The sequence below is a fragment of the Aethalodelphis obliquidens genome, unplaced genomic scaffold, assembly GCF_003676395.1.
Source record: "Aethalodelphis obliquidens isolate GAN/ISIS:26980383/991018 unplaced genomic scaffold, ASM367639v1 scaffold35, whole genome shotgun sequence".
Classification (NCBI taxonomy): Eukaryota; Metazoa; Chordata; class Mammalia; order Artiodactyla; family Delphinidae; genus Aethalodelphis; species Aethalodelphis obliquidens.
The window spans coordinates 9,076,592-9,102,455 of NW_020837979.1; the positions used below are offsets into that span (position 1 = coordinate 9,076,592).

Below are 25,864 nucleotides of genomic sequence, written 5' to 3' on the forward strand. Positions count from 1 at the left end.
CCTACATCTTATTCCCAAGATCGTGCTGGAAGGTTGCTAGGACGGGTACTTTCTTCCAGGCTCTGCCACTTATGAGCTACGTATACTCCTTCTGAGCCTGTTTCCTCGTAGGCAAAATGGAGGGGTTAAAGCACCCACTTCGTGGGGTTATAGTGTGAAGATTAAATGAGTTACCAGATGTGCAGAACAGTGCCTGGACCATTGACAATGCTCGATGAATGCTAAGTATTCCCATTACTATAATCGCTGTCATATCCTGGGTGCCAGCCAGGTATTGTTTAGAATAAAATTGAGCTTCCTGAGTATCTGGAAGCTTCCCCTTTCATTGTAAGAGTATTCCCAGAGCACAACAGCTCTGTTCTTCCCATTAATACTTGTTTTTTCTATACTCTTTCTTATACTCTCTGCCCCACCCAAGCTTTGCTGACTGTTCCCTTTGTATTCTTCCACCCACTCATAACTTTACATTTTCTTCCTTGTCTTGTACTAGACTAGAAACCACCCAGTCCTAGATCATACCACCTTCTTTCTACCTGATAGGCCTGTGCCCTCTGGAGTTTATATATGTTGTTTGTAGACATTAAGACCTTTTAATTTGGCTGATATTTTGGTTTGGACACCATGAAAACGAATAACTTAGGTGTTCCTTAAGATTCTGAATTACTCTTTCCTGGTTACTGGCCATGCCACTGGGAAACCACAGGGCAGACTGGTTCAAAGTACGTTGAGAAACACCAGGATGTACTGGATGAAGCGATCAGGGTAACGTGAACTTCTTGGGAACAGGCATGTGAGAATGCTGATCTGCTGGTATTGCAGATTCCGACCGATACAGAAAATAATCTTCTTTATTGATTTGGAAGTAAAACACCAGCAAATTATTTTCTAAACAAAAAGCATATGTATTTTTAAATTAATTTATTTATTTTTGGCTGCGTTGGGTCTTTGTTGCTGCACGTGGGCTTTGTCTAGTTGTGGTGAGGGGAGCTATTCTTCGTTGCGGTGCGCGGGCTTCTCACTGCGGTGGCTTCTCTTGTTGCGGAGCACAGGCTGTAGGCGCGCGGGCTTCAGTAGTTGTGGCACGCGGGCTCAGTAGTTGTGGCTCGCGGGCTCTAGAGCGCAGGCTCGGTAGTTGTGGCACACGGGCTTAGCTGCTCCGCAGCATGTGGGATCTTCCCAGACCAGGGCTCGAACCCGTGTCCCCTGCATTGGCAGACAGATTCTCAACCACTGCACCACCAGGGAAATCCCAAAAAACATGTGGATGTTTTTAAAACACCAAAATCCCACCAGCATAGAAGCAACCATCATCGCATCTGCACTTGAAAGCTGTACCTGGCAGATAGCAGCAGACAACGCGAGAACACAGCAGCTCTCGCGCAGCAGTGGGAGCCCCAAATATTGGCTGGCATCAGCTTCCGGGACACTTGTAATTGATTTTTGCTGCGGGGAGGGTGTGGATTCTATAACCAAAGCCTACAAGGCCAGCACCTAAACCCCCCATGAGGTCACATTAAATGTGGGGCAAGGTTCTCCTCCCCCGAAGATCTTCCTGGCAGTGCTGGGTAGGAACAGCACTGGTATTTCCAAAACAACCACACCCACAACTAGAGTCACATTTCTTAACACTCCTCCCCAGGATGCCCAGGGTTTTGAAAGAAGGGGAAATATACCAATCATATCGCCAGAATTATGACTTTGTTAGAGCTGAACTGATTCACAGTCCCTTCCTGTCCAGCCCTGGCAGTGGGCCTGGATTGTGATGACCCCGCTTTGCAAACCCACACACGCAGTTCAAATAATCCCTTTGTCTTCTTTGAAAAGAGAATACAAAGGCATTACCAGACTGAGAAAAAGCACAGCTGCACGTGGTAGCTAAACCTTCTTTCCATTTAACAAATAAGTGGCTCCCCTCAGAAACCGTAATTGTTCATCTCAGAGCCCCCCAAAAGACTGTCCTCCTTAAGGGTTTTATAATGTTTCCAGGCACTGAGGAGGTCATCAGATGTTGATGATGTAATTAATTTTAGTAAATACATTATTTCAACTATGGGACAGGCCACTGTTGACTTAATATTTGTCTGTGAGTCAAGTTATTTGGGTAGTATTGGAGTTCTTTTCAGATGCATAAAACAGCTGTATTATTTTGCACATATCATATGAAAATGGGGCTAAATTAAGAAAATGGCAAATAAACATCTTGGTTATATCTTCAAATAGTGGAGGTCTGAAAAATTCGATCCTAAAATACGAGAAGCTACCATCACAGTATTTGGGATAAAATGGAGTGCTATCAGCTTGGATATGAGTTGGGCTGAGTTCAATAAGGAAACCAGTTTACAAGGGATGTGCTCGGAGTCGTTCACAAAAGAAGGAATAAGCTGGAATGGAAGTATTCTCTGGTTCTCTGACTTCCAGTGTTGCTACAAAACCCAACTTCACAGGCCTCTTCTGGATCTCAACTCTTTAGCAGCAAGATCCTCCCATAACATCTGTTACCCTGGGCCCTCTTGGGGTCATGATGAAAGTTAAGTCAGGAGAAGAAAACTTCAAAGACCCAGCCTTGATTAGGCCCTGCAGACTGGACCCCTCCTCACGACCACTTCACGTACTCCTAAGTGTCTTAGTCTATCATAGTCCCCACAGGCAAGGTGAAGATCACGTATACTGCTGATGTGTCTGAAAAATAAACTCTTCTGCAGCCTGACAATCAGAAATACCTTCTCCCCCTTTTTAATGGCCTGTACATTAATGTGCCCCAGCCAGCGAGGCACAGGGCAGAGCTTTCACCTGGGTCAGAAGGTTGTGGAACTCTTCCACTGCCTGTGAATGTGCCATGGGGTTTAGCACCAGGTGTTGGAAGAGATTGACGGGCTCAGCATTACGAAATGTCTTAGGGATCGGGATGGTCAGGGGCAGGAAGGTGTTACCAATGAGGAAATGATGGAGGGACCTTCTCTGGAGGCCTTGGCCCAAGAACCAGAGGATGTCCTGGAGCCGCTGGGAGAGCATGCCATGCTGCCAGTCTGTTAGGGGCAGCTGCAGCAACAGGTGCATGAGGGCTGTTTTGAAGTGGTAAGAGGTGAGGATGGGGTGGGATGCTCCCTGGGGTAAACTCTGAAGGTCCCGGAGACTCAAAATGATCTGGAGGCACTTGAGGTGACAGGTGTTCTCGGGAGCAAAACGCCCGACCAGCTTTAGGAACAAGTGCTCACAGGCTGCAAAGGACTCGGGCCAGTCCACGCTGGTGAGCTGTTCCTGGTCAGGGGCCTGACTCACCAGGTAGACCAAGGAGTCTTCCTGTTGCACACCCAGGACCAGGCGGATTGAGAGAAAGCGGCCTGAGCGGTAGTCCAGCCTGAGCTTGCAGGAGGTGGTGGACGGCGGCAGGCTGAGCTTGAAGTCATACTTGTGGGCCACGAGGGCCCAGGCATTGCCCACCATGTTCGTGAACCACTGCACGGTCTTACACACATCCAGGTAGGAGCCGGTGCAGACAGCCGCCTTGATGGAGCTGTTACACTTGCCCAGGAGGGCTGAGTGGTCCCTGTGGTGGTGCACCAGGCACAACACGTCCCCCAGAAGCTTCTCGCGCTTGCACACGCATTCCGACTCGACCCGCACGCGGCCACAGCGGCGGCCTAGGGCCAGATCCCTCATCTCCAGCGCAAACATAGTGCCCTGGGGGGGAACAATGGGCACCAGGATGTCAAATTTCTGGGTCTCGTGGAGGGTTCCCCATTTCTCGAAGGCAGCCCCGATGCCCAGGCAGTCCTCCAACTGTGGGTGAGCCTCCCGGCGGCTGAGCACCTGACAGGCCTTGATGAGGTCGTCCACAAAGCTCTCCACGAACTCGCAGGTGCAGGGCAGGTCCCGGGTGACGTTCTGGATCTGGTGTTTGTGAAAGGATTCCAGGGCCTCCCTCGGGGGGAAGTCGGTAAACCAGTTGTAGGAGGTGACAGGCACGACACGGACCTCCTCCGTCTCATCATCGCTGCTGGAATCAAAGGCCGGCTCGTGCTGCATGTTCTGTCGCAGGAGCTCAAAGATGAGAAAAAAGCAAAAGAGGCCAGCGTTCCACAGGTTTCCCAGCATCCAGCCCAGCGGCCCCTCGTGGCCATCCGCCTGGAATGGCCGCCCCCTGTCTTTCTTCCCCGGCACTAACTGGTCACTGGATGTGTCTCCTCTCCAGAAGTTCTCTGCCTTCTGCTGCTCCTCAGCTGCTCGCTTCCTCTCTTCAAACTCTAGTTCTAACTGGCGCATCTCCTCGCTCATCCGCTTCTCCAGCTGCCGACTTCTGGCTAGTGTGTCCAGGTCCATCCGGTCACTGACCATCAAAGGGTGGTGCACGACATACATCACTGCCAAGAACAGAAGGCTTATCACAGCCATTGGAGGCCTCTGCATCTAGACAAGTAGGAGGATGGGAGTTAGTGGTGATCTTCGGGACTCATCTGCTCTCCAGCGTGTATTCCTCATAGCGCTGGAACCCCAAATCCTGGAAGTCAGCTACTCAGGAGGAACAGAAAGCTCACAGAGCTGGGGTTGGACAGAGCAAGGGCGGCCTGCCTGGGAGGATCTGGGGAAAAAGGGGGGCAGCAGGATGTACCACCCAGCCTCTCTACTGCTTTCCTTCCACATGATGTGGGTGGTATTTAGGTTTCCAGAATGTGGACATGGGACTCTCTTCATTCCTAGGATGGGGAGGGGGACCCTGTTCCAGGGTGGCTTCACCCAACTCATCAGTCCACCATGGGCACCAGGTGTGCCCTGCTTATCCCAGAGGCTCCCTTCCATGGGCAGAAAGCACTGGTCTGCCTGGGCAACACCTTTCTTCTTGCCAGGCCGTCAGCCCCACGCCAAATGGGATGCTGTAGCATCCTACTTCCTCTGTGACTTCACAATCCTCATTCAGCTCAGCCTGTGTCATCAGACCACTCAGCAGCTCCTCCACTCCCGTGCCCAGTGGGCCAACTCCCCCGGGGGGGGGGGCTGCCAAGGAGGCACAGTGTCACCAGCCACTTCTCCACTCCTGCTGCTGTGCTCTCTGAGGTCCTACCGGGGCTGCCGGATACCGCATTGGTGGGCCAGGCCCAAAGGCAGGCACAGCTCCACCTCTTGGCCCAGGAAACTTCGTGAAGAACCGGATGCCCAAGGCCTCCTGAGAGCCCGCAGGAGTGGGTTCCTCTGCCTACCCATCCACCACAAAGGCCTGATGCTTCCTGCACTCACCCCACCTGTTCACAAGCTACTGGGCTTACCGAGATCATGAAGGACCAGCCGCGCGGGCGCTGAAGCCAGGTGGGGGACTCTCCTCCCTTTGGAACTCGTCCTTGCTTAGTCTCACCGCCCTCTCCAGGAGCCCTGTTAAAATTTACAACGTACCTGGGGGCTTTGGCTCAAAGCCATGTGCCTCCCCACCCCCCCCATTCATAACTTCCCCAAATTCCACGCCTAGAGATCTGAACTCTCATCCGCCTATTTAGACCAAGCCAACTCGTTTCTCCCGGGACCTGGGACCAGGTTACTCACGGTAGGCGTTAGCACGAACATGGTCTTAAAGAGCCCGCGCGGCCTGACCGTCCCCGCCTTCTCCCCCGCACGGTGGGGGCTCCGGGTTCCTCGCCGGGTCCGCCCGCGGACGTAGCCCCGGTCCCCTCTCCCGGGGAGCACATCATGTTTATCCAAGGGTCCGATTGTCTGTGAGCGGCGGGCCCCGAGACCCCACGGTGCCGCGCGCCGCTCAAAGGGCGCCAGCCAGACAACGCGCTCCCGCGGTCCAGGCTCCGCCCAGCCCCGCCCACCCAAATCCCCGCCGCGCAGCGAGCGCGCAGCAGGAGTCCAACCCTGAGGCCGGGTGACCCTTCTCGTTAGCGCGCGCAATGTGTCCGCCGCTTTGCCTCCCAAGGCCCTGCGGAGGGGCTGTGGCCACAGACTCGCTGCTGAGGGGCGCTCACGCCGCAGGCGATCAGCCTCCCTAGAGTCGCGCAAGGGGGCACTGCAGGGCCGGCTGTCAGCTTCACTCAGCTGGGTTCAATGGAGAATACACTTAATGAGATTTTAGAATACACTTACAGTGAGGGTGATGGTTGCATAACCAAGAAAGCATGGGGGGACCGTCATTCCCACTTCAGGCTGGCCCTGCGCAAAATGGTAGTTCCCAACCGGGGTCCTTGGACTCTTTAATCAATAGAAAATTGTAAAAGGCCGGATGAGAAATTCAGGCAAGGCTTTATTGGGACTCCTGCTGCAGCAGGAGAGAGAGAAAACAAGCAACAGTTTCCCTTGCTCATTCCCTGAGGGCGTGGGGGGAGCTGGTTTTTTAAATGGGGTGAGGGTAGGGGCAGGTTCAGGGGTTTGGGGGTAGGGGGCTTGGGTGGTCTGCCCACCCCCTTGGTGGTGCCTTTTGCAGGAATCTTGCCCAGGACCCTGCTTTTGCTGGGACACCTCAGAAGTGGCAGTTGGGTTTTTGGTCTTTTTGTAGCTTGTTTATAATTTGCCTCAAGTGCCACATGCATGTAGTCATTTTTAGTTCCTTATAGTTTCTTTGTATTCTGTTGCGGAGGAAATGTTTGCAGGTGCAAGCACTGCAGCAAAGGATCCCAGGTCCCCTCTGTCTCAGTACAGTAGGTGAGGTGTGTGGTCAGCATCCTTAATGTGCCTCACCAGACTCAGGTGTCTTTCCCCAATCCCTTTCTCCTATCAAAGTGACTCTCATGAAAAAAACAGACAGCACCCAAAGACCTGGCCTGAGGCCTTACTAGCTGCTTGGGAATAAGAATCCTAAATCTACCGGATGACTCAGGTGATAAGATGGGTGTGTAAAAGAGAACTTTATAAAGTGTGGAGACCGGATGAGCTTATTCGCTAAGAAATGCGAATGGAATGGGCTTTTTGAAAAGGATCTTTAGAGTCTCAGAAAGAACCCCAACCTTCCTTCCTGTCCTGTGTCAGCTATCCAAGGAGAAAAGGAAGTAATGATCTCTCCATAATTACCAATTAAAGTCCTTCTGCTGAAAGACAATCAAGTTTCATGCTTCCTTATCCAGGGTCAATGCAGAGGGGACGTCAAACAATTTGGACAGTACTTCCAAAAATACTGATGTATTTAATTGTGGAGGGGGAAAGAAAGACCGTCTTCTGGCTGACCATGATTGAAGTTCCAAACTTACTTTTTTATAAACTTGCATGATAAAGAATAGACCACAGGCTACTCCTACTAAGCATCAGTGCAATTGAGCAATAATAATGAGATTATCATTTTAAAAGTTATGACATGACAGTGTCAGGATGAAAAAAATACATTTCAGAGTGGGCAAAACAATGGTGTTTAGAGCCATGTGTTTAAAGGTGTGTTTTCATGATCAACTAAGGGTTTGCTTTTAAAGTGATTGTCGGGTTAGAAGACATTTGCTAATTCATGGTCTGCACAGAAATTAAGTTGGTTGCTATATCAAATTAGAGACTCCAAGCTAGAGAACTACTAATCCGTTGAAAGATTACACTTAAATAAACAAAAAGCCCTCTAGCAGTGGACATTTCTTGGTCTGTTTTTGGTGATTTTTCTTCTTCAACATGAAGTTGGCTTAGTGAGTGGATTAATAGGAAACCAAGTCATTCGGACACCTTGTCATTCACACTAATTGGTGATTGTACACAAATGACACATGAGTAAACTATAGCAGCGGTCACTCATTTAACAAATATGGTCGTTTTCCCCAAAAATAAATTTAATAAATTTATTTTCATCACAAAAAAATAAATACGTGGAAAGTAAGTACCTACATAATTACTTGATTCTGCCTCCTGGTCTGCAAAACCTAAAATTTGTTGAAGACTATTAGCCTTTTGGGGAGAACGGTTGCTCAAAGACTTGAGAACATTGGGAGAAACATCAGTCATCAATTAAAAAACATGGCAAACAGTTTTGAGTGGTTTTCCTAGGCCTGATGGATCTACAGATGTTACCAATACTGTTCAGATGTTGCTGTTTATTCAAGAAACCAAAGCAGAGTTTGTAGTTACTGAAGAAGTAGACTTTATGAATAGTCTGCATGGGACAACTAGAGGCAAAAATATTTCAGAGTTGAGGGACTTCCCTGGTGGTGCAGTGGTTAAGAATCTGCCTGCCAATGCAGGGAACATGGGTTTGATCCCTGGTCTGGGAAGATCCCACATGCTGCAGAGCAACTAAGCCCATGTGCCACAACTACTGAGCCCGTGTGCTGCAACTACCAAAGCCCATGAGCCTAGAGCCCATGCTCCGCAACAAGGGAAGCCACCGAAATGAGAAGCCTGTGCAGCGCAAGGAAGAGTAGCCCCCGCTTGCCGCAACTAGAGAAAGCCCGCGCACAGCAATGAAGACCCAACAGATCCAAAAATAAATAAATAAAATTAATTAATTAAAAAAAAAAGAGAGGGAGCCACTATTAGCCTGTCTTGGGTGATGTTATAGAAGGTGGAAAGACGCCACACAGAGAAGACTCCCACTGCTAGAGTGGATGGCAGATTATTCGTGAAAAGATAATTATGATCATTGGGATAAGCTGAGCCATAGGTCTGTGAAGATATTTTAAAATGATACACAAACCATAAAGTTTTCGTAAAAGAGTCTTGTGGGGCACCCACGTATTTCCAGTATGTTTACCAAAAATACTACATAAATCTTACACTCATGTTTTGGTCATCACACACCTATAAAAACATACAAATATACTGTATATATAAAAAATAGAATGTGTAAATCAACATGGAAAATAGACCATAATATATTAAGTGTGTGTGGGGGGGAAAGCCGGTTAGAAAGGCATGCTATGGTTTAATAGCACTGTGTTACGTGTTGTGTGTATATACTACCTAGGAAATATGCTTAGGAAAAAAGTTTCAAAGGGTGAATTCCAAAATACTTACAGTGATCTTCTAAGGGTGTAGGGATTGATTACGGGTGACTTTTACCTCTTTCTATGCTTTTGAACTGTTTAACAATGAGCAGGTACTATTTTCACAATATAAAGATAACATTCAGACAATGCCCAAATCATGAATGAATGGGCTCTGGTGTGTCTTACTCGAATGGAGCTCAAAATGCGTTTTCTAAAGAAACAGGTGCGCCCAAGCTGGCATGTGTAACCCAGGACCTGATTTGTGCCTGATCGGCGTTCTCCCGGTTCCGGAGACCCGGGAAAGGGGCTTCCTCCTTCCGGTCAGTTCTGGGGGCTCCACGAGCGCCCTCCCCTCGCCCCTCAGAGGCAACTGTACCCGGAGCCGCGCCTGCACCCTCCTACGCCCAAGCCCCCCCATCTCCGTGCTCTCAGCCGGGTCCGCTCCTCCGGGACACATCGGTCACCGCCGGCGAGATTGGGGGCTCACAGTGATGGGGCGCATGGTTGCGAGGAGCTCGCGACCCTCCCGAAAGTGGAGAGCCTGTGAATGAGGGTCTGAGCCATCACTTCCCTGCACTGCACTAACGAGCAGAGTACTTCTGCGGGGGAATCTTCGCGGACTTTCCCGGGAATGCCAGCTCCCACCCCGACCCCTGCAGCTCGGCTCGCCCCTGCGCCTTCCGGGCGATCTTCCTCGGCTGCCACATGTCGAAGTTCTCACTATGGTGTTGTAAATTACTTTCCTTCTAGTTCTGATTGTGTTGCAGTTAGCACTTCGTTTAAATACTGTCCGTGAGGAGCGGTTGTTTTTTAAAATTATTTATTTTTGGCTGCATTGGGTGGTGCTGTGCGCGGGCTTCTCATTGCGGTGGCTTCCCTTGTTGCAGACCACGGGCTCTAGGCGCGCGGGCTTCAGTAGTTGTGGCACGTGGGTTCAGTAGTTGTGGCTTGCGTGCTCTAGAGCGCAGGCTCAGTAGTTGTGGCGCACGGGCTTAGTTGCTCCGCGGCATGTGGGATCTTCCCAGACCAGGGCTTGAACCCTTGTCCCCTGCATTGGCAGGTGGATTCTTAACCACTGCGCCAGCAGGGAAGCCCGGACGAGCGTTTTAACTAATGACAAATTTCATTTCAGGATAAAAAAGGCGTGCTTTCTTCTGGGCGGCTGCTACAGCAGGGGCGGGTCCTTCCTACGAGGGACCTGCGCCCCCAAAGGAAGACCCTTGTAGTCCGGATCTGGAAATGAGGAGTCTCAGGTTGCAAACCCAGGTCAACAGAAGACCTGCGGGCAGAACCAAGGAAAGACGAGGCGGAAGGACTGAGAGCCCTCGCGTGGATCTGGTCCCCCTATCCAGACGCCAGCTCTCGCCCGGGGGCCGGACATTGCTGGGAGCTCAGCGAGTCCCCTTGCCAGTCCCCGAGGGGGCGAAGAAAACTCCTCCTTTGCAATGATCCATCCTTCCAGGTTGGCAGGATAAAGAGCACAGGGACCGGGTCTCTAAGCCATGTCTCGCTGCCTGTTATCTGGGGCCTGGAAAGTTCTGAACCTCCCAAAGCCTCAGCTTCCTCATCTGATAAACACAACAATAAAAGTCCTTTCCTTTTAAGGTCAGTGTGCAGATTAAATAACCCCATATATTTTAGAGGCCCTTGCTCACGGATTAGTCACCTGCACCTCCTGGGTGTTGATATCTCATCTGTGTTCACATTACAAAATACAGCATTTACCACAGAAATCTACACCTTCCTGAGTTGGTTATCTGTTGGTATCTCTAATGAAATTCTGAGAACCTCAAGGGCAAAGACTAAAATTAGACCTAGTTCAGTTCTGGTTGTGCAACAGCTAAGTGTTTTTGAATGAACGAATGGAATAAATGAATGACACAGGTTTGAATAAATAATACAGTGTTCCAGCCATGAAAAATAGGAGAGTGTTTGGGTAGGGTAGGGATCGTACCTTTTTGCTTTTATAGGCTGTTTGGAAGTTAGAGATAACTTACAGGAAGCAAGCCTAGGATCCACACAGAATCCTGACCAGGATGATGCAGAAATTGGGTCTATGGCCAAGAATTAGAGAAGCAAATAAACAAACATTTAGATCTTAAATAAAATATTTGGTTTGGGGGCTATGGGTGGTAGATCATGGAAACCAAGGCAAGATAACAGGGATACAGTAAACAACTATGTGAGAAACCATTTTTATCAACCACAAATTTCAAAAAATCATTTTTTTTCACAACTGCAAGGTTTTCATCAAACCAGCTTCTTATTATCACAAGTTGCAAAAATTATCTTGCTCTGGTGACAAACATTTTTTGAAGCTTGCTGTGCAGTCAAGGCCTGTGTGGACAGACTTGTATGTTGTTGATGCTTCTGAACATAAAGCGGAAGTCGAAAATTGCTTCCTTGTTTTCAGTCATCCAGGAATGCCCTGTGGAGGAGGAGAATTATTAATAGAAGAGCTGCTATCTGTGCATAAAATGCACCACTCCTGCTTAATCAATCTGAATGGCATATCATTGCACATTATTTACTTCTCATATATTTCTTCAGAAAAACAACAGGCTCTCTCCTCTCAGATGTAGCACTTGTACTGCTGGGAGTACAACAAATAGATGCTAATGATTAAATGGAGATTTCAAGATGTAAGCAGATTCTGTCCAAAGTCTATCATGATGAATTGTTCATTCATTCAAAAATATTTATTTGAGCATATTTTATAACCATGGAAAGTATGTTTGGATCAGATACAATGAAAGGTATGAGAACAGGATCTAAGTCCTCAGCAAGGATCTCACCTATACACACATATTTCCGGTTTGTTCTCCCATCTTGCTCCCAGTTTGCTAATTACCATACTTCTCTCTCCTAATGTTCTGTTCTTCATCATTACAGAGTTTTCTTTCCATATTCTGATCTACTTACTTTTTCTTCTCGTGTTTCATTAGCATTTTCCCAAAGTTTTTTAGAGTTCTTTCGTAGATTTTCAGCCATTTATACATTTCTTAAATATTTAAGCCTTTGAATAAAACAAACATTCAAAAAATGCATAAACATTTTTATCAAGTAAATACTGGTCAAAGACATTCTATCTCCCCACAAATTGATTATTAATTACAAAAGGAAAAATAGTAGCTTCAAAGCAGAGAGATCTGTCAAGAGATCAAAATTAACATCACCATGATGTGCTTCCTGGGACAATAGAAAGGACACAACATCGCCCACATAATATTCTTGCCAAAAGTGCATAACTTGTATAACCCACACTGTGGGGAAACATAAAATCAAATATAAATATATTTTACAAAATAACTGGTGTTTACCCTTCAAAATGACAGTGTCAAGAAAGACAAAAAAGGGAATTCCCTGGCTATCCAGTGGAGGACTCTGAGCTTCCACTGCAGGGGGCACGGGTTCCATCCCAGATTGGGGAACTAAGATCCTGAAAGCTGTATGGTGCAGCCAAAAAAAAAATGCTGAGAGAGGAATAGCTCCAGATTTAAGAAAACTAAAGAGATAAGACAATTAGTGAAATGTATAATTCTGCATTGGCTATTGGAAGCTGAAAAAGTGCTATAAAAGACATTATTGAGATAACTGTCAAAATTAGAATATGGCAATAGTATTGCATTACTGTTAGGTGAGAAAATGTCATTCTTAAGAAATCCACACTGCTGTATGAAGGATTAAAGGGGCATGAATGTATGCAACTTTAAGTTATTTCAGAAGGAAACATATAGAAAATAGTAAAAACAAATGTGGCAAAATATTAATAATTGCTTAATGTGAATAAAGGGTACATTTAAGTTTGAAATTACTTCAAAATAAAATTTTAAAAAAGAAAAATGAATTTTATCTATATTAACACTTTAAAGTATTAATTTCAAAATGCAGAGCACATCTTAAGCAAACATGTTACACTTTAGAGAAATTCTATGCTTCATTTTAGTTTTTATTTTTATTTATTTATTTCAGGTAGAAGTTGTGACTTTATTTATTTATTTATTTTTAACATCTTTATTGGAGTATAATTGCTTTACAATGGTGTGTTAGTTTCTGCTTTATAACAAAGTGAATCAGCTATACATATCCATATATCCCCATACTTCCTCCCTCTTGCTCTATGCTTCATTTTAAGAAGAGCAAACATTCAGAAACCACGCTGAATTAGTCACTTCCTGCCTCTCACCCACCCATGGTGACATCTGTCAACTAACAGACATGGTTCTCACATGACACTGGATGTTTGCATGTCTGTTGGTTGAAATGATCAATCACATGAATATCACACAAAAGTGAACCTTGGGAAGACACACTGTGATGCAGAATGTGACCATACTTCAGCTTGGCGATATTCAAGGGTTTGGCTGTGAGTGTGAAGAGAAATCGGGTGAGAGGGGTGTCATGACTTAGAAAAGAGTAGTGTTGGGCCATATCAGGAATATTTTAAAATAACTTTTGGAGTTTTAGGTATACAAGCAAGAGGTGTAATATATGTTCATTGAAGAAATCTTAGAAAATACAGGTAAGCAAAAGGAAGAAAATAAAAATCACCCACAACCCTACCACCCAAGATAACTGCTGTAAGCGTTTTGAAGTTGACATAGGTCTGAAGGATGTTCACACAGAGGCCGAAGTGTCATTAACAGTGTGGCTGTAGGGCCGGCCCTACCCCCATTCTTCAGTCGTGAGGCCTTGGCTAAGCTATTTGGCCACTTTACATCTCAGTTTTCTTTATCTGTAAAATGGAGAAAATACTACTACCTTGCTCAAAGTATTGATATAAGTAAGTGAGTTAATATTTCTAAAGCACTTTAGAACAATGCCTGGCATATGGTGAAACAATATGCATGTTAACATAAATTTTCTTTTTCTCTTCTTTTTTTAAAACAAATACTGGGACTTCCCTGGTGGTCCAGTGGGTAAGATTCTGCACTCCCAATACAGGGGGCCCAGATTCGATCCCTGGTGAGGGAACTAGATCCCACATGCATGCCACAGCTAAGAGTCTGCATGCTGCAGCTAAAAGATCCCCCCATGCGACAACGAAGATCCCCCGTGCCACGACTAAGACACGGCACAGCCAAAATAAATAAATTAATAAAAAAAAATAACCTGAAATACTATAACAGGTAAAACTAACCTATAGTAGAAAAAAATCATAACAGTGAATCCCCCTAGGGACAGCGATTGATTAAGGGCATGAGGGAACTTTCTGGGGTAATGATAATGTTCTATACCTTGGTGGGGGGTTGAGTTTACACAAATTTATGAGTTTGTCAAAACACTGAGAACTTTACACTTAAGGTCCGTGCATTTCATTACATGTAAATTTTATTTCAAATGAACAAAAAACTGTAAGCAAATATTGAAATATTGTTAATGATGTTCATGCTAAAGTATTTAGGGGAAAGTATACTGGTGCCTGTAATTTACTTCAAAATGCATCAAAAAATAAGGTGGATTGATGGATGGATAGAGGGTTGGATAGATGGACAGATGTACAGTAAAGCAAGTATAGTAAAATGTTAATGTTAGAATTGAGGTAGTGTTCATCATAAAATTCTTTCAGTTTTTTGGTATGACTAAAATTTTTCATAATATATAAAATATGGGGAAAATAATATATAATACTGTGGTACTAACTTGCTGTTTCTGCTCTAAGATGTATCATGATAATCCTATGTTATTAGTCTTTTCTATAAATGTAATCATTGTAATATCATATTCTATAGATTAATGTAATTAACTAAACCACTATTACATATTTCAATTAATTCTGAATTCATTACAAAGCAGTGAGAAGAATGCTTCATGAAAGAACTCTCATTAATACCCTCAAAGATTTACGAGAGGACATTTTATCTATGAAACTAGAACAAGATACCCTTTAAAAAATTAGAGTCCTGGGGAGGGAGGGATAAATTAGGAGTTTGGAATTAACAGATACACACTAAAACAGATAAGCAGCAAGGACCTACTGTATAACACAGGGCACTATATTCAATATCCTGTAATAACCTGTAATGGAACAGAATCTGGAAAAGAATATATATGTATATATGTGTATACATAACTGAATCACTTTGCTATGCACCTGAAATAACACAACATTGTAAATCAACTATATTCAATTAAAAACAAATTAGAATCCAAAAGGATTTTTTGGAAATTAAAAACTTGATAATAGAAATGAAAAACTCCATAGAGAGACTGAACGATAAAACCAAAGAAATCTCCCCAAGTTACAGTGAACATGCAAAGGGCTGGAAAAGAGTAGAGAAAAATTACAAGGGTCAGCCAAGTAGGTCCAACATATGACAATTTGATGTCCCAGAAAGAACAGGGAAAAAGGAAAGGAGGAAATCTCATCAAAGAAATAATGAAACAAGTACCCATAACTGGAGGACATGAGTTTTCAGATTGAAGCTGAGTGCCCAGCACATGGATGAAAATAAACCCACACCAAGGTATCTTCAGAACCCTCAGGACAAACAGAGGATTCTACAAGTTTCTGGACAGAAACAGGTCACATACACAGGATCAGAAAGAATGGTGTCAGACTTCTCAGCACAGCATTAGAAGCAAAGAGATGAAAGAACAATGCCTTCAAAGTTCTGAAGGAAAATGGTTTCCAAGTCTAGAATTTTATGTTCAGGCAAATTACCAAACAAGAGAGTAGGAATAAAGAGGGTTTTAGCCATACAAGGTTTAAAAAGAAAACAACCTCCTATGTATCCCTTTTCTTTCTTTTTTTTTTTTGTTGAATTCTACCAGTCTTTGAGTACTTCACCTACTATATGCTGTGTTGAGTATTAGTTTCATACCTTTTCTTTTTTCTTTTTTTTTGGCTGCAGAGCTTGTGGGATCTTAGTTCCCAGGCCAGGGGTCGAACCCAGGCCCCCTGCAGTAGAAGCACGGAGTCCTAACCACTGGACTGCCAGGGAGTTCCCTGTACCCTTTTCAAGAAGCTGAAACCACCACCTTGCTGGCTGCCCAACTGCCTGTGCTTCCAGGCCTCCTTGTGGCCTCGCCTGCTTGGTAGACGCCCAGGGAAGCTGAGGCCAGCCTCTTATGCAGACATTCTTCCTCATCTGACCTTCTCCTGGTGCCTCCATCTATTGGGACCACATTGCCCTTTCTTTGCACAGCTGGGTTTGTGCTTGCTACCCGTTTTCTCAAAACTGAGCAATATATATATTTTAAAAATAAAGTTATTTATTTTATTTTTTGGCTGCATTGGGTCTTCGTTGCTGCACACGGGCTTTCTCTAGCTGCGGCGAGCAGGGGCTACTCTTCATTGCAGTGCAAGGGCTCCTCATGGTGGTGGCTTCTCTTGTTGCGGAGCATGGACTCTAGTTGCGCGGGCTTCAGTAGTTGTGGCACGCGGGCTCAGTAGTTGTGGCACGCGGGCTCAGTAGTTGTGGCACACGGGCTCACTAGTTGTGGCATGTGGGCTCACTAGTTGTGGCACACGGGCTTAGTTGCCCTGCGGCAGGTGGGATCTTCCCGGACCAGCGCTCGAACCCTTGTCCCCTGCATTGGCAGGCAGATTCTTAACCACGGCACCATCAGGGAAGCCCCCTGAGCAATATATTGATTACAGATCATATACAAGTAGTAAATTTATAAAGAATGGCTCACATAAAAGTCAGGAAAGTGGTTACTTCTGGTGGGGGGAGTGGGAGGAACCATTGGAGGCCCCCCATGGGGTTTCTGAGGTTCTAGGGTGATGGGCACATAGGTGTATGATCTCTTTTCCTATTTCCTTGGCACCTTGGTCTCTGGCAGGAATTAGTACTCCAAGCCTTCCCTAAGCCTGCCCTCAGCTGTACCTGCCTCTGAGAAGGGCTTACGCTTGGTGATCCTCCTCACAACGGGCACAGTCACGAGTACATGGCAGGTATTGTGTCCATGCTTGTTGGCTTATTAAAAAGTTGGCTGCAGGGAGTTCTACGGGAAGTTCAGTGGTTAGGACTCCACGTTTTCACTGTTGAGGGCCCAGGGTCAGTCCCTGGTCGGGGAACTAATATCCCACAAGCTGTGCGGTGCCACAGGGGGAAAAAAAAAAAGTTGGTTTGATACACAGTTGGAAAGACTATGGTGCCTCAGGAAAATATTATTAGGGCTTGGGATCTGGAGTTCATCCAAACCGGCAGTCTGGGCTGGGGGCTTGGAGCTGCCAAGATGAAACCAAATTGGTGCCCAGAGAGAAAGGTGGGCAGGAGTGCAGTAAGATGCAATGCAAGTATGTTTTTTTTCTTTAAAGGCTCCACTCTGCCATAGAAATTGGAGGGAATAGCACGGTAGGAATCGGGGAGCCTGAGAGAGGATCTGCCCAGTAGGAGATTCAGCCGGTCACAAGTCTGTCCTCCATCTGTGATAGAAACCAGTCCTCGAAACTGCAAGCCACCAGCTGCCTGATTGGTTCTATCAAGGAGCCAGTATGAGCCATGCCTTAACACGTGACTGCCTTTGCAGGGGGTCAACATTTCTATATAGTTATGACATTATTTCATTTTTAAACGAGCATATGGCAATCTGCAGACAAAAATGAATTCTCAGTCCCTTCAAGTCAATCACCTGGAGAGGCCACATATTCAGCCCAACAGAGCATTCTGGTACAGCCGCCCAACCTACAGCCATGCTGCTGGATATACTTGATGCCGGCAAACTGCCATCTCTGTGAGGGCTGTAGTTTGGGGAAGAGCCAAGGGTCATTCAGAACCCAGTGCACTGTGTGGAAGGGCCATCAGGTTTGGTAGGACCATTTGGGATAAGAAAAGAAGGATATGGCAAAGAATGAGGCAGTCTTCCTGTGTTTGAGTCACACACTGTCTCCAAGCACTATTTCCTGGCATAGTTCTAGGTGCCCAGCAGCCCTATGGAGTAGGTAAAACTATCCCCGTTACACAGACGATGCACCTGAGGCACAGAGTCACTAAGAACTTACCCAAGGGAATTCCCTGGCAGTCCAGCGGTTAGGACTTTGTGCTTTCACTGCAGGGGGCCCGGGTTCGATCCCTGGTCAGGGAACTAAGATCTCCCAAGCCGCGAAGCGCGGCCAAACAAAAGAACGTACCCAAGATTGCACCGCTAGTAAGGGGTAAACCTGGGATTTGAACCCAGGCAGGCTGACACAAGACTCCATGCTTTAAAAAAAAAATTTTTTTTTGATGTGGACCATTTTTAAAGTCTTTATTGAAGTTGTTACAATATTGCTTCTGTTTTATGTTTTGGTTTTTTGGCCCCAAGGAATGGGGGATCTTAGCTCCCAGACCAGGGATCGAACCTGCACCCCCTGCATTGGAAGGCGAAGTCTTAACCACTGGATTGCCAGTGAAGTCCCAAGATTCCATGCTTTTAATCACTACATCAAACTGCCTGGAAGGGAACAAAGCTTTTTTAGAAACATGCACCAGATGAAATAATTAGAAAATCAATTTTGTCTCTACATACTTAAATCATATATATATACATATATATATAAAAAATATATATGAATTCTGTCTGGTTTCCTGGTACAGTCCTGGAACTAGTATAGTGACTGGCACATAGGAGAGAGTAAATTTTGCTACATGAAGAAGTGAGTGAATGAATGAGGTAGTTCAAAGTATGCATTACTGGGTGAACTGATGTTCTAGGCAAATAAAGAGGGCAGTATCATTTATTGATTCCCTCTTGATGTAGGACATTGTGTTTCCTGGAGTCATCTGATTTAGTCTCACTCTAACCCTATAAGGGGCATGTTCAATCCTAGGTCAGGAGCCATTTCACCATCCAATATGCAAGTTACCTTTAAAGGGCTTTTAAGGGTGACCCAGCACTCCTCTTTCTCAGCCCCAAGAATTCAGGCAACTTAAAGGCTTCCTGGATACACCAAAGACAATCACCTAGTCCCTTGGTGTTTCACTCTCATTTCTAACATTCCATAACCCCTACCCATGGTCCTTCTATCAGGTGTACCTAATCTCCTGCTCTACCTCCTGCAATAGCCTCCCGGCTCTACTCCCTGTCTCTGGTTCCCCCACCGCTGACTGTCCCACTATCCATCTTTTTTTTTTTTTTTTTTTTTTGCGGTACGCAGGCCTCTCACTGTTGTGGCCTCTCCCATCGTGGAGCACAGGCTCCGGACGCGCAGGCTCAGCGGCCATGGCTCATGGGCCCAGCCACTCCGCGGCATGTGGGATCTTCCCGGACCGGGGCACGAACTCGTGTCCCCTGCATTGGCAGGCGGACTCTCAACCACTGCGCCACCAGCGAAGCCCTCCCACTATCCATCTTACCTAGCACTGTCAGCATCACTTTCTCCATAACTAGCTCTGTGAGGAAACCCCGGTAAAGAGGATCTGCAATGAGATGGCCCGGCTTTGAGGCAGATGAAGCCAGGCAAGTCAGTTATCTTCTATGGGCCTCAGTTCCTTCCTTGGTAAAATGGGAAAAAAATCAATATATTTCATAGAACTTTATGGCAATTAAATGAGATTATGTGCGCTAAAGTATTTTGCAGGGACTTCCCTGGTGGGTAAGACCCTGGGGGGAACTAGATCCCACATGCCACAACTAAGACCCGGTGCAGCCAAATTAATTAATTAAAAAAAAATAAAGTACTTTGCAGATGCTTGCCACATGATCAATAGTATTTTTTTTCCTTTGCGTAATCTAAATGTTGGTCCCTCTAATCAAACACCTGCTATAAAGCTGCAAGAAACAAAACCTCCCAAACCAGAAACTTGCTAACACTTACTATTGTCTCCTATGATAAAGCAAAATCTCTTTACAATGACATTATTTTTTCAAGGGATTCTAAGTTATATCTACCCAAATTATGTCACATTGTTCCATTCCTTACATTTGCCTTGCACTCAGCTGAATTGAACTCTTAACAGTTCCTGGGACTTGCCTTTGTCTTTCCACATTTATACTTTTGCTTTTTCTGTGTCCCCCTGAAATCTCCTCCGCTCCCTGCCTCTGCTGAAATCCTGGTCGGCCTTTTTACATCACAACTGCAAAGCCTTAGCCAGTCTCCTAAATTAGAAGTGAGCTCTCTGATCTTCCAATGCCCCCTTGTGGCACTGACTGCATTCCGCTTTTTTTTTTTTTTTTTTTTGCGGTACACGGGCCTCTCACTGTTGTGGTCTCTCCCGTTGCGGAGCACAGGCTCCGGACGCGCAGGCTCAGCGGCCATGGCTCACGGGCCCAGCCGCTCCGCGGCACGTGGGATCCTCCCGGACCGGAGCACGAACCCGTGTCCCCTGCATCGGCAGGCGGACTCTCAACCACTGCGCCACCAGGGAAGCCCAAACATTTTCAATTTTGATGAAGTCTAATTTATCAATTTTTTCTTTTGCTGCTTGTTCTTTTGGCATCATATCTAAGAAATCATTGCCTAACTCAAGGTCATGAAGATTAACACCTATGTCTTGTAATAATTTTACAGTTTTAGCTCTTACATCTAGGTCTGATCCATTTTGAATTAATTTGTGTATGATATGAGGGAGTAGTGCAACTGAGCAGGACCCTGTGGGGCCCTCCCAGGTACAAAAGCCTTTACATGTCTCCTGTTTCTTATTTGTAGGAAAAAGGCTTCAGCCTCCTAGACTTTCCCTGAGTTCCAAAATGCAGATGCAAACAGTTACTAATTAGGAAAGGGAGGGAATGCAGAACCAAAGGAAAAACAGTCAAGAAACAATAGCGGGCTTCCCTGGTGGCACAGTGGTTAAGAATCTGCCTGCCAGTGCAGGGTACACGGGTTTGAGCCCTGGTCCGGGAAGATCCCACATGCCGTGGAGCAACTAAGACAGTGCTCCACAACTACTGAGCCTGTGCTCTAGAGCCCGTGAGCCACAGCTGCTGAGCCCACGTGCCACGACTACTGAAATCTGTGCACCTAGAGTCTGTGCTCCACAACAAGAGAAGCCACCGCAATGAGAAGCCTGCGTACCGCAACGGAAGTGTAGCTGCTGCTTGCCACAACTAGAGAAAGCCCGCACACAGCAACGAAGAACCAACACAGCCAAAAATAAATAAATTAATTTATTTTTAAAAAAGGAACAATAGTACAGCAGTAAAGCAGAGTCCTAGTTCCTCCTCAAGGGATATACATAACAATACATTGGAACTTCCCTGGTGGTCCAATGGGTAAGACTCTGCGCTCCTAATGCAGGGGGCCCAGGTTCGATCCCTGGTTGGGGAACTAGATCCTGCATGCATGCTTCAACTAAGAGTCTGCATGCCGCACCTGAGAAGTCTGCATGCTGCAACTAAGAGTCCACGTACCACAACTAAAGATCCTGCATGCCACAACTAAGACCCAGCGTGGCCAAAATAAACAAATAAAATAATAAATAAACAAACAAACAAATAAATAAAACAATATATCTTTGAGTTCTTCTGCAGAAACTAAGGCCCCCACCCAGGTGGAGGATGGTAACTTCAGGATGAGGACAAGATTCCTGGAGCACCGCCCTGTTACCTCACCACCAGACAATCAGAAGAAAGTCACACACTCTGCAGCCCTAACCACAAATTTTGCCTTTAAAAACTCTTCCCTGAAAACTATCTAGGAGTTCGGGTCTTTTGAGCACTAGCCACCCCTTCTCCTTGCTTGGCCCTTGCAATAAAACTTTCTCTGCTCCAAACTCCAACACTTTGGTTTGTTTGACCTTACTGTGCATCAGGCACACAAACTTGGGTTCAACAAAAGGGGGTATAAATTCATCCTTTTGCATGTGAATATCCAGTTGTCCTAAAACCATTTGGTAAAAAAAACTTTTCTCATCACACTGTCTTGGTACCCTTGTCAAAAATCAATTGCCCAGGGAGTTCCCTGGTAGCCTAGTGGTTAGGATTCAGCACTTTCACTGTGGAGGCCCGGGTTTGATCACTGGTTGGGGAACCATCCCATGTGCCAAGTGGCATGGCGTGACCAAAATACAAAAAAAAAAAAAAATCAATTGCCCATAAATGTAGGGCTTTATTTTATTTTATTTTTGGATTCTTGATTCTATTCCACTGAGCTATGTGCTTATCTCTCTTTCAAATTTACGACACATTGGATCAAGCGTCATTCTACATGTTATGAGGACAACAGCTTTTCCCCACTGCCAGGGGCTGGGAATTCTCAGGGACACATTCCCTGCCTCCCTTACCTCTTGTGCCAATTCCTTGTTTTCACTGAATTCTCTCTCAGCTTTGAGTCTTGTCTTCTATAACCTAGCTCCTCCCACTCCATTTCAACTTTCCCTGGATACCACCTCCATTCCTTCATGCCCTAGAGTACCACAAACACATTAGTGTGTGGCAAACTCCTACTCAGGATTTGAGTAAATGAATGGAGAATCTTTAAAAGTTCATATAGGCAGCAACTTAGAAAAACTATTTAGATATCACTGCCTAAAAGTGCATCAGCCAGTTTCTGTGATGGTAAATTTTTCCTTGTTTGTGACTCCTTTAGGTCCTGGCTAATTGTCATCTTCCTGGGCTCTCTTGCTTCCTGGATACCTTTCTTCTTTTTTCCTTTAACATTACTTTACAATGTTGTGTTAGTTTCTGCTGTATAACAAAGTGAATCAGCTCTATGTATACGTATATTCCCATATCCCCTTCCTCTTGCGTCTCCCTCACCCTCCTTATCCCACACCTCTAGGTGGTCGCAAAGCACTGAGCTGATCTCCCTGTGCTATGCAGTTGCTTCCCACTAGCTATCTATTTTACATTTGGTAGTGTGTATATATGTTAATGCACTCTCTCACTTCGTCCCAGCTTACCCTTCCCCCTCCCCGTGTCCTCAAGTCCATTCTCTACGTCTGCGTCTTTATTCCTGTCCTGAACCTTTTCTTTTTTTTTAGATTCTATATATATGTGTTAGCATACGGTATTTGTTTTTCTCTTTTTGACTTACTTCACTCTGTATGACAGACTCTAGGTCCATCCACCTCACTACAAATAACTCAGTTTCGTTTCTTTTTATGGCTGAGTAATATTCCATTGTATATATGTGCCACATTTTCTTTATCCATTCATCTGTGGATGGACACTTAGGTTGCTTCCATGTCCTGGCTATTGTAAATAGTGTTTCAATGAACATTGTGGTACATGACTCTTTTTGAATTATGGTTTTCTCAGGGTATATGCCCAGTAGTGGGATTGCTGGGTCATATGGTAGTTCTATTTTTAGTTTAAGGAACCTCCATACTGTTCTCCATAGTGGCTGTATAAATTTACATTCCCACCAACAGTGCAGGAGGGTTCCTTTTTCTCCACACCTTCTCCAGCATTTATTGTTTGTAGATTTTTTGATGATGGCCATTCTGACCAGTGTGAGATGATATCTCATTGTAGTTTCGATTTGCATTTCTCTAATGATTAGAGATGTTGAGCATCTTTTCATGTGTTTCTTGGCAATCTGTATATCTTCTTTGGAGAAGTGTCTATTTAGGTCTTCTGTCCATTTTCAGATTGGGTTGCTTGTTTTTTTAATATTGAGCCACATAACCTGCTTATATATTTTGGAGATTAATCCTTTGTCAGTTGCTTCGTTTGCAAATATTTTCTCCCATTCCCTGGATACCTTTCTCTTCCCCTCTCTACATGTCAGCCTCCAACCCCCACTCCTCCTTTTCTGATGAAGGGCACTTTAATTCTCTCCTTGACTTACCTTCACCAAAACTCCCCAGCCTCACCCTTTCTAATAAAAAGGCCTATGAAGTTTTCCCTAGCGTTTCCCCCAACAGAAGAACTCCCATCTCTGACGTAAACACTGCCCCTTCCCTAGAGTGAGGAAGCACAGTTCGCATTTTGTTTTCTAAGTCACAATATTTTTCTTCCTGTTTCAGTGAGACAATCCTCTTTTGGCTGCAGCCTCCTCATGTGGGAAGCTGAACTACTCCATCTCCAAAGCTCCTTCCAGTTCTGATGTCCAAATCCATCTAAATTACTAACTGGAAAATTATATTTGCTAGAGCTTGCTTAGAGAGGAAAAGGGAAGATGGGGAATTTTCCTTTTTCCCCTGCTTCACAGATTTGCCAGTGGCCCAGGCTCAACTGTGAACCTGAGTACCACTTCTATCTAAATGCAGAGCAGAATCCCTAAAATACTTTTCAGACCCTTTTGTGTCATCTGTGTGATCCACAGCATGGCCACGGAATGAAAGTCAGTCCTGAGGATTCAGATTTAAATAATCTTCAGTGAGCCCCCACCTTGAGCCAGGCACTTTGTATGTGCTTTTAATCACACCACCTCATTTAATCATAAAAGTCCTCAGAAGAAAGTTTCATTGCCTCAATTTTAAGGATGGCAAAATGACACTCTCTTTAAGAGACAAGGTAGCTACTCAAAGTCACACAGCTGCTGAGGAGCAGAGCCGTCAAAGGACTTGACTGTGCCTTGGAAGGCCCAGTTAGATGTACAAAAACGCGGTCAGGGTTGCAAACTCCATGCCTACAGGGGCCAGGCAGCTAACACCAAGGAGTGAGGGCTTCAAGTAAGAAAACAGGTGCGGTGGGAGGCGCATACACATCCTCTAAGGGTGGCAGTTGCTGAGAAGCCCTGGGCAAGCAGCCACGTAGGAACGTGTGTCTCATGTGGCTAGTATTCTGATTCTTTCCTAGATGCTGGAAATCCAGATTGTGTGAACTATCCCAATTTTTTAAAGGCACCAATAATGAGTCAAGCAAAATACCCACACAGGTCAAATTTGGCCCAGTAGACGGCTATTGAGGATGAATTCCTTTAGCTTCCCTTCATTCATCTTTCAAAAGCAAACAGGCTGGACTTCCCTGGTGGCACAGTGGTTAAAGAATCCGCCTGCCAGTGTAAGGGGACACGGGTTCGAGCCCTGGTCCGGAAAGATTCCACATGCTGCGGAGCAACTAAGCCTGTGCGCCACAACTACTGAGGCTGCACTCTAGAGCCCGCGAGCCACAACTACTGAAGCCCCGACGCCTAGAGCCCGTGCTCCGCAACAAGAGAAGCCACCGCAATGACAAGCCCGCGCACCGCAACGAAGAGTAGCTCCCGCTCGCCACAATTAGAGAAAAGCCTGCGCGCAGCAATGAAGACCCAACACAGTCAAAAATAAATAAATAAATAAATTTAAAAAAAGAAAAAAGCGGGCTTACCTCGTGGCGCAGTGGTTGAGAATCCGCCTGCCGATACAGGGGACACGGGTTCGTGCCCCGGTCCGGGAAGATCCCACATGCCGCGGAGCGGCTGGGCCCGTGAGCCATGGCCGCTGAGCCTGCGCGTCCGGAGCCTGTGCCCCGCAACGGGAGAGGCCACAACAGTGAGAGGCCCGCGTGCCGCAAAAAAAAAAAAAAAAAAGCAAACAGGCTCTAAATGAGGTAACCATTCAGCTATTCGTTGCCATTCCACAGAGCAGAACTGGTTGATTGGGGGAGGGCAGGGGTGCCTTCTGGCCCTGGGGGGCTTTGTTGTTGGAGAGGAAATTAAATCACTGTCTTCAAGGAGTTGGCCCCCTGTTGTTCCTTGGGCGGTGGAGAGGGCCCTGCTGTGGAATGTGACAAGCGTTTTGGGAGCAAAATGGGGTTTCCCGGATGCCCAGAACGAGGGTTTCGGAGGCACGGGTTTTAGATGGGATGAGGGGGGAACAGTGCTTTTTTTCAATTGTTTAATATAGAGGAAAAACCCAAAGGAAGATACCAGATACCAGAAACACACACACAACATAGTTCAGTCCCTCGCAAGGTGCTTGAGTTTCCTCAGCCGGAAATGGGGCTCATTAGCCCCTCCTTGCCTGCAGAGCTCACAGGACTGTTACCAGGGGAAGAAGCGCGTGGGACAGGATAGCGGGCTAAGCAGGCATAAGATGTGAGGAGTCCTGCGGGACGAAGGCCGGAACCCGAGATAGGGAGAGTACTGGTCCGGAACCGTCTTTCGAGAGTCCCGGGATTTGCCGGTCCCGCCCACCGAGCCCACACGGTCGCAGAAAACCGGAGCGCATACCCCGGAGATATGCCCCACC

General features: G+C 46.0%; 1 protein-coding gene, 1 long non-coding RNA gene and 1 other non-coding gene across 6 annotated transcripts; 1 reads left to right on the forward strand and 2 right to left on the reverse strand.

The window, feature by feature from the left end:
- Positions 1-1,688: 1,688 nt before the first annotated feature.
- Positions 1,689-5,763, reverse strand: ITPRIPL1 (ITPRIP like 1). 4 transcript variants are annotated; one of them, XM_027128968.1, is made up of 3 exons: positions 5,533-5,763; positions 3,811-4,407; positions 1,689-3,681 (listed from the first exon to the last, which is right to left on the reverse strand). In XM_027128968.1, exons 1-3 carry the CDS (start codon positions 5,551-5,553, stop codon positions 2,749-2,751), a joined length of 1,551 nt encoding a protein of 516 aa, XP_026984769.1. In that variant the 5' UTR covers positions 5,554-5,763; the 3' UTR covers positions 1,689-2,748. The 4 variants fall into 4 exon arrangements, with proteins under 4 accessions (XP_026984769.1, XP_026984768.1, XP_026984767.1 ...); XM_027128967.1 differs by adding an exon at positions 5,262-5,364 and having other exon boundaries at positions 1,689-4,361; positions 5,533-5,762; XM_027128966.1 differs by adding an exon at positions 5,262-5,364 and having other exon boundaries at positions 1,689-4,407; positions 5,533-5,762.
- A 5,300-nt stretch (positions 5,764-11,063) lies between these two features.
- Positions 11,064-25,051, reverse strand: LOC113632077 (uncharacterized). The gene is made up of 3 exons (XR_003437658.1): positions 25,002-25,051; positions 11,805-11,898; positions 11,064-11,310 (listed from the first exon to the last, which is right to left on the reverse strand). It is a non-coding gene; the product is annotated as an uncharacterized LOC113632077 (long non-coding RNA).
- TRNAR-CCU (transfer RNA arginine (anticodon CCU)) lies at positions 21,003-21,075 on the forward strand. Its single transcript has one exon. It is a non-coding gene; the product is annotated as a tRNA-Arg (tRNA).
- Positions 25,052-25,864: the final 813 nt, after the last annotated feature.

Excerpts from the sequence above, each read along its gene's own strand:
- ITPRIPL1 (XM_027128965.1), bottom strand. The coding sequence starts at position 5,553 with ATGTTCGTGCTAACGCCTACC. Across the intron at positions 4,408-5,532 it reads TGTTCGTGCTAACGCCTACC|ATGCAGAGGCCTCCAATGGC; the intron begins GTGAGTAACCTG and ends CTACTTGTCTAG.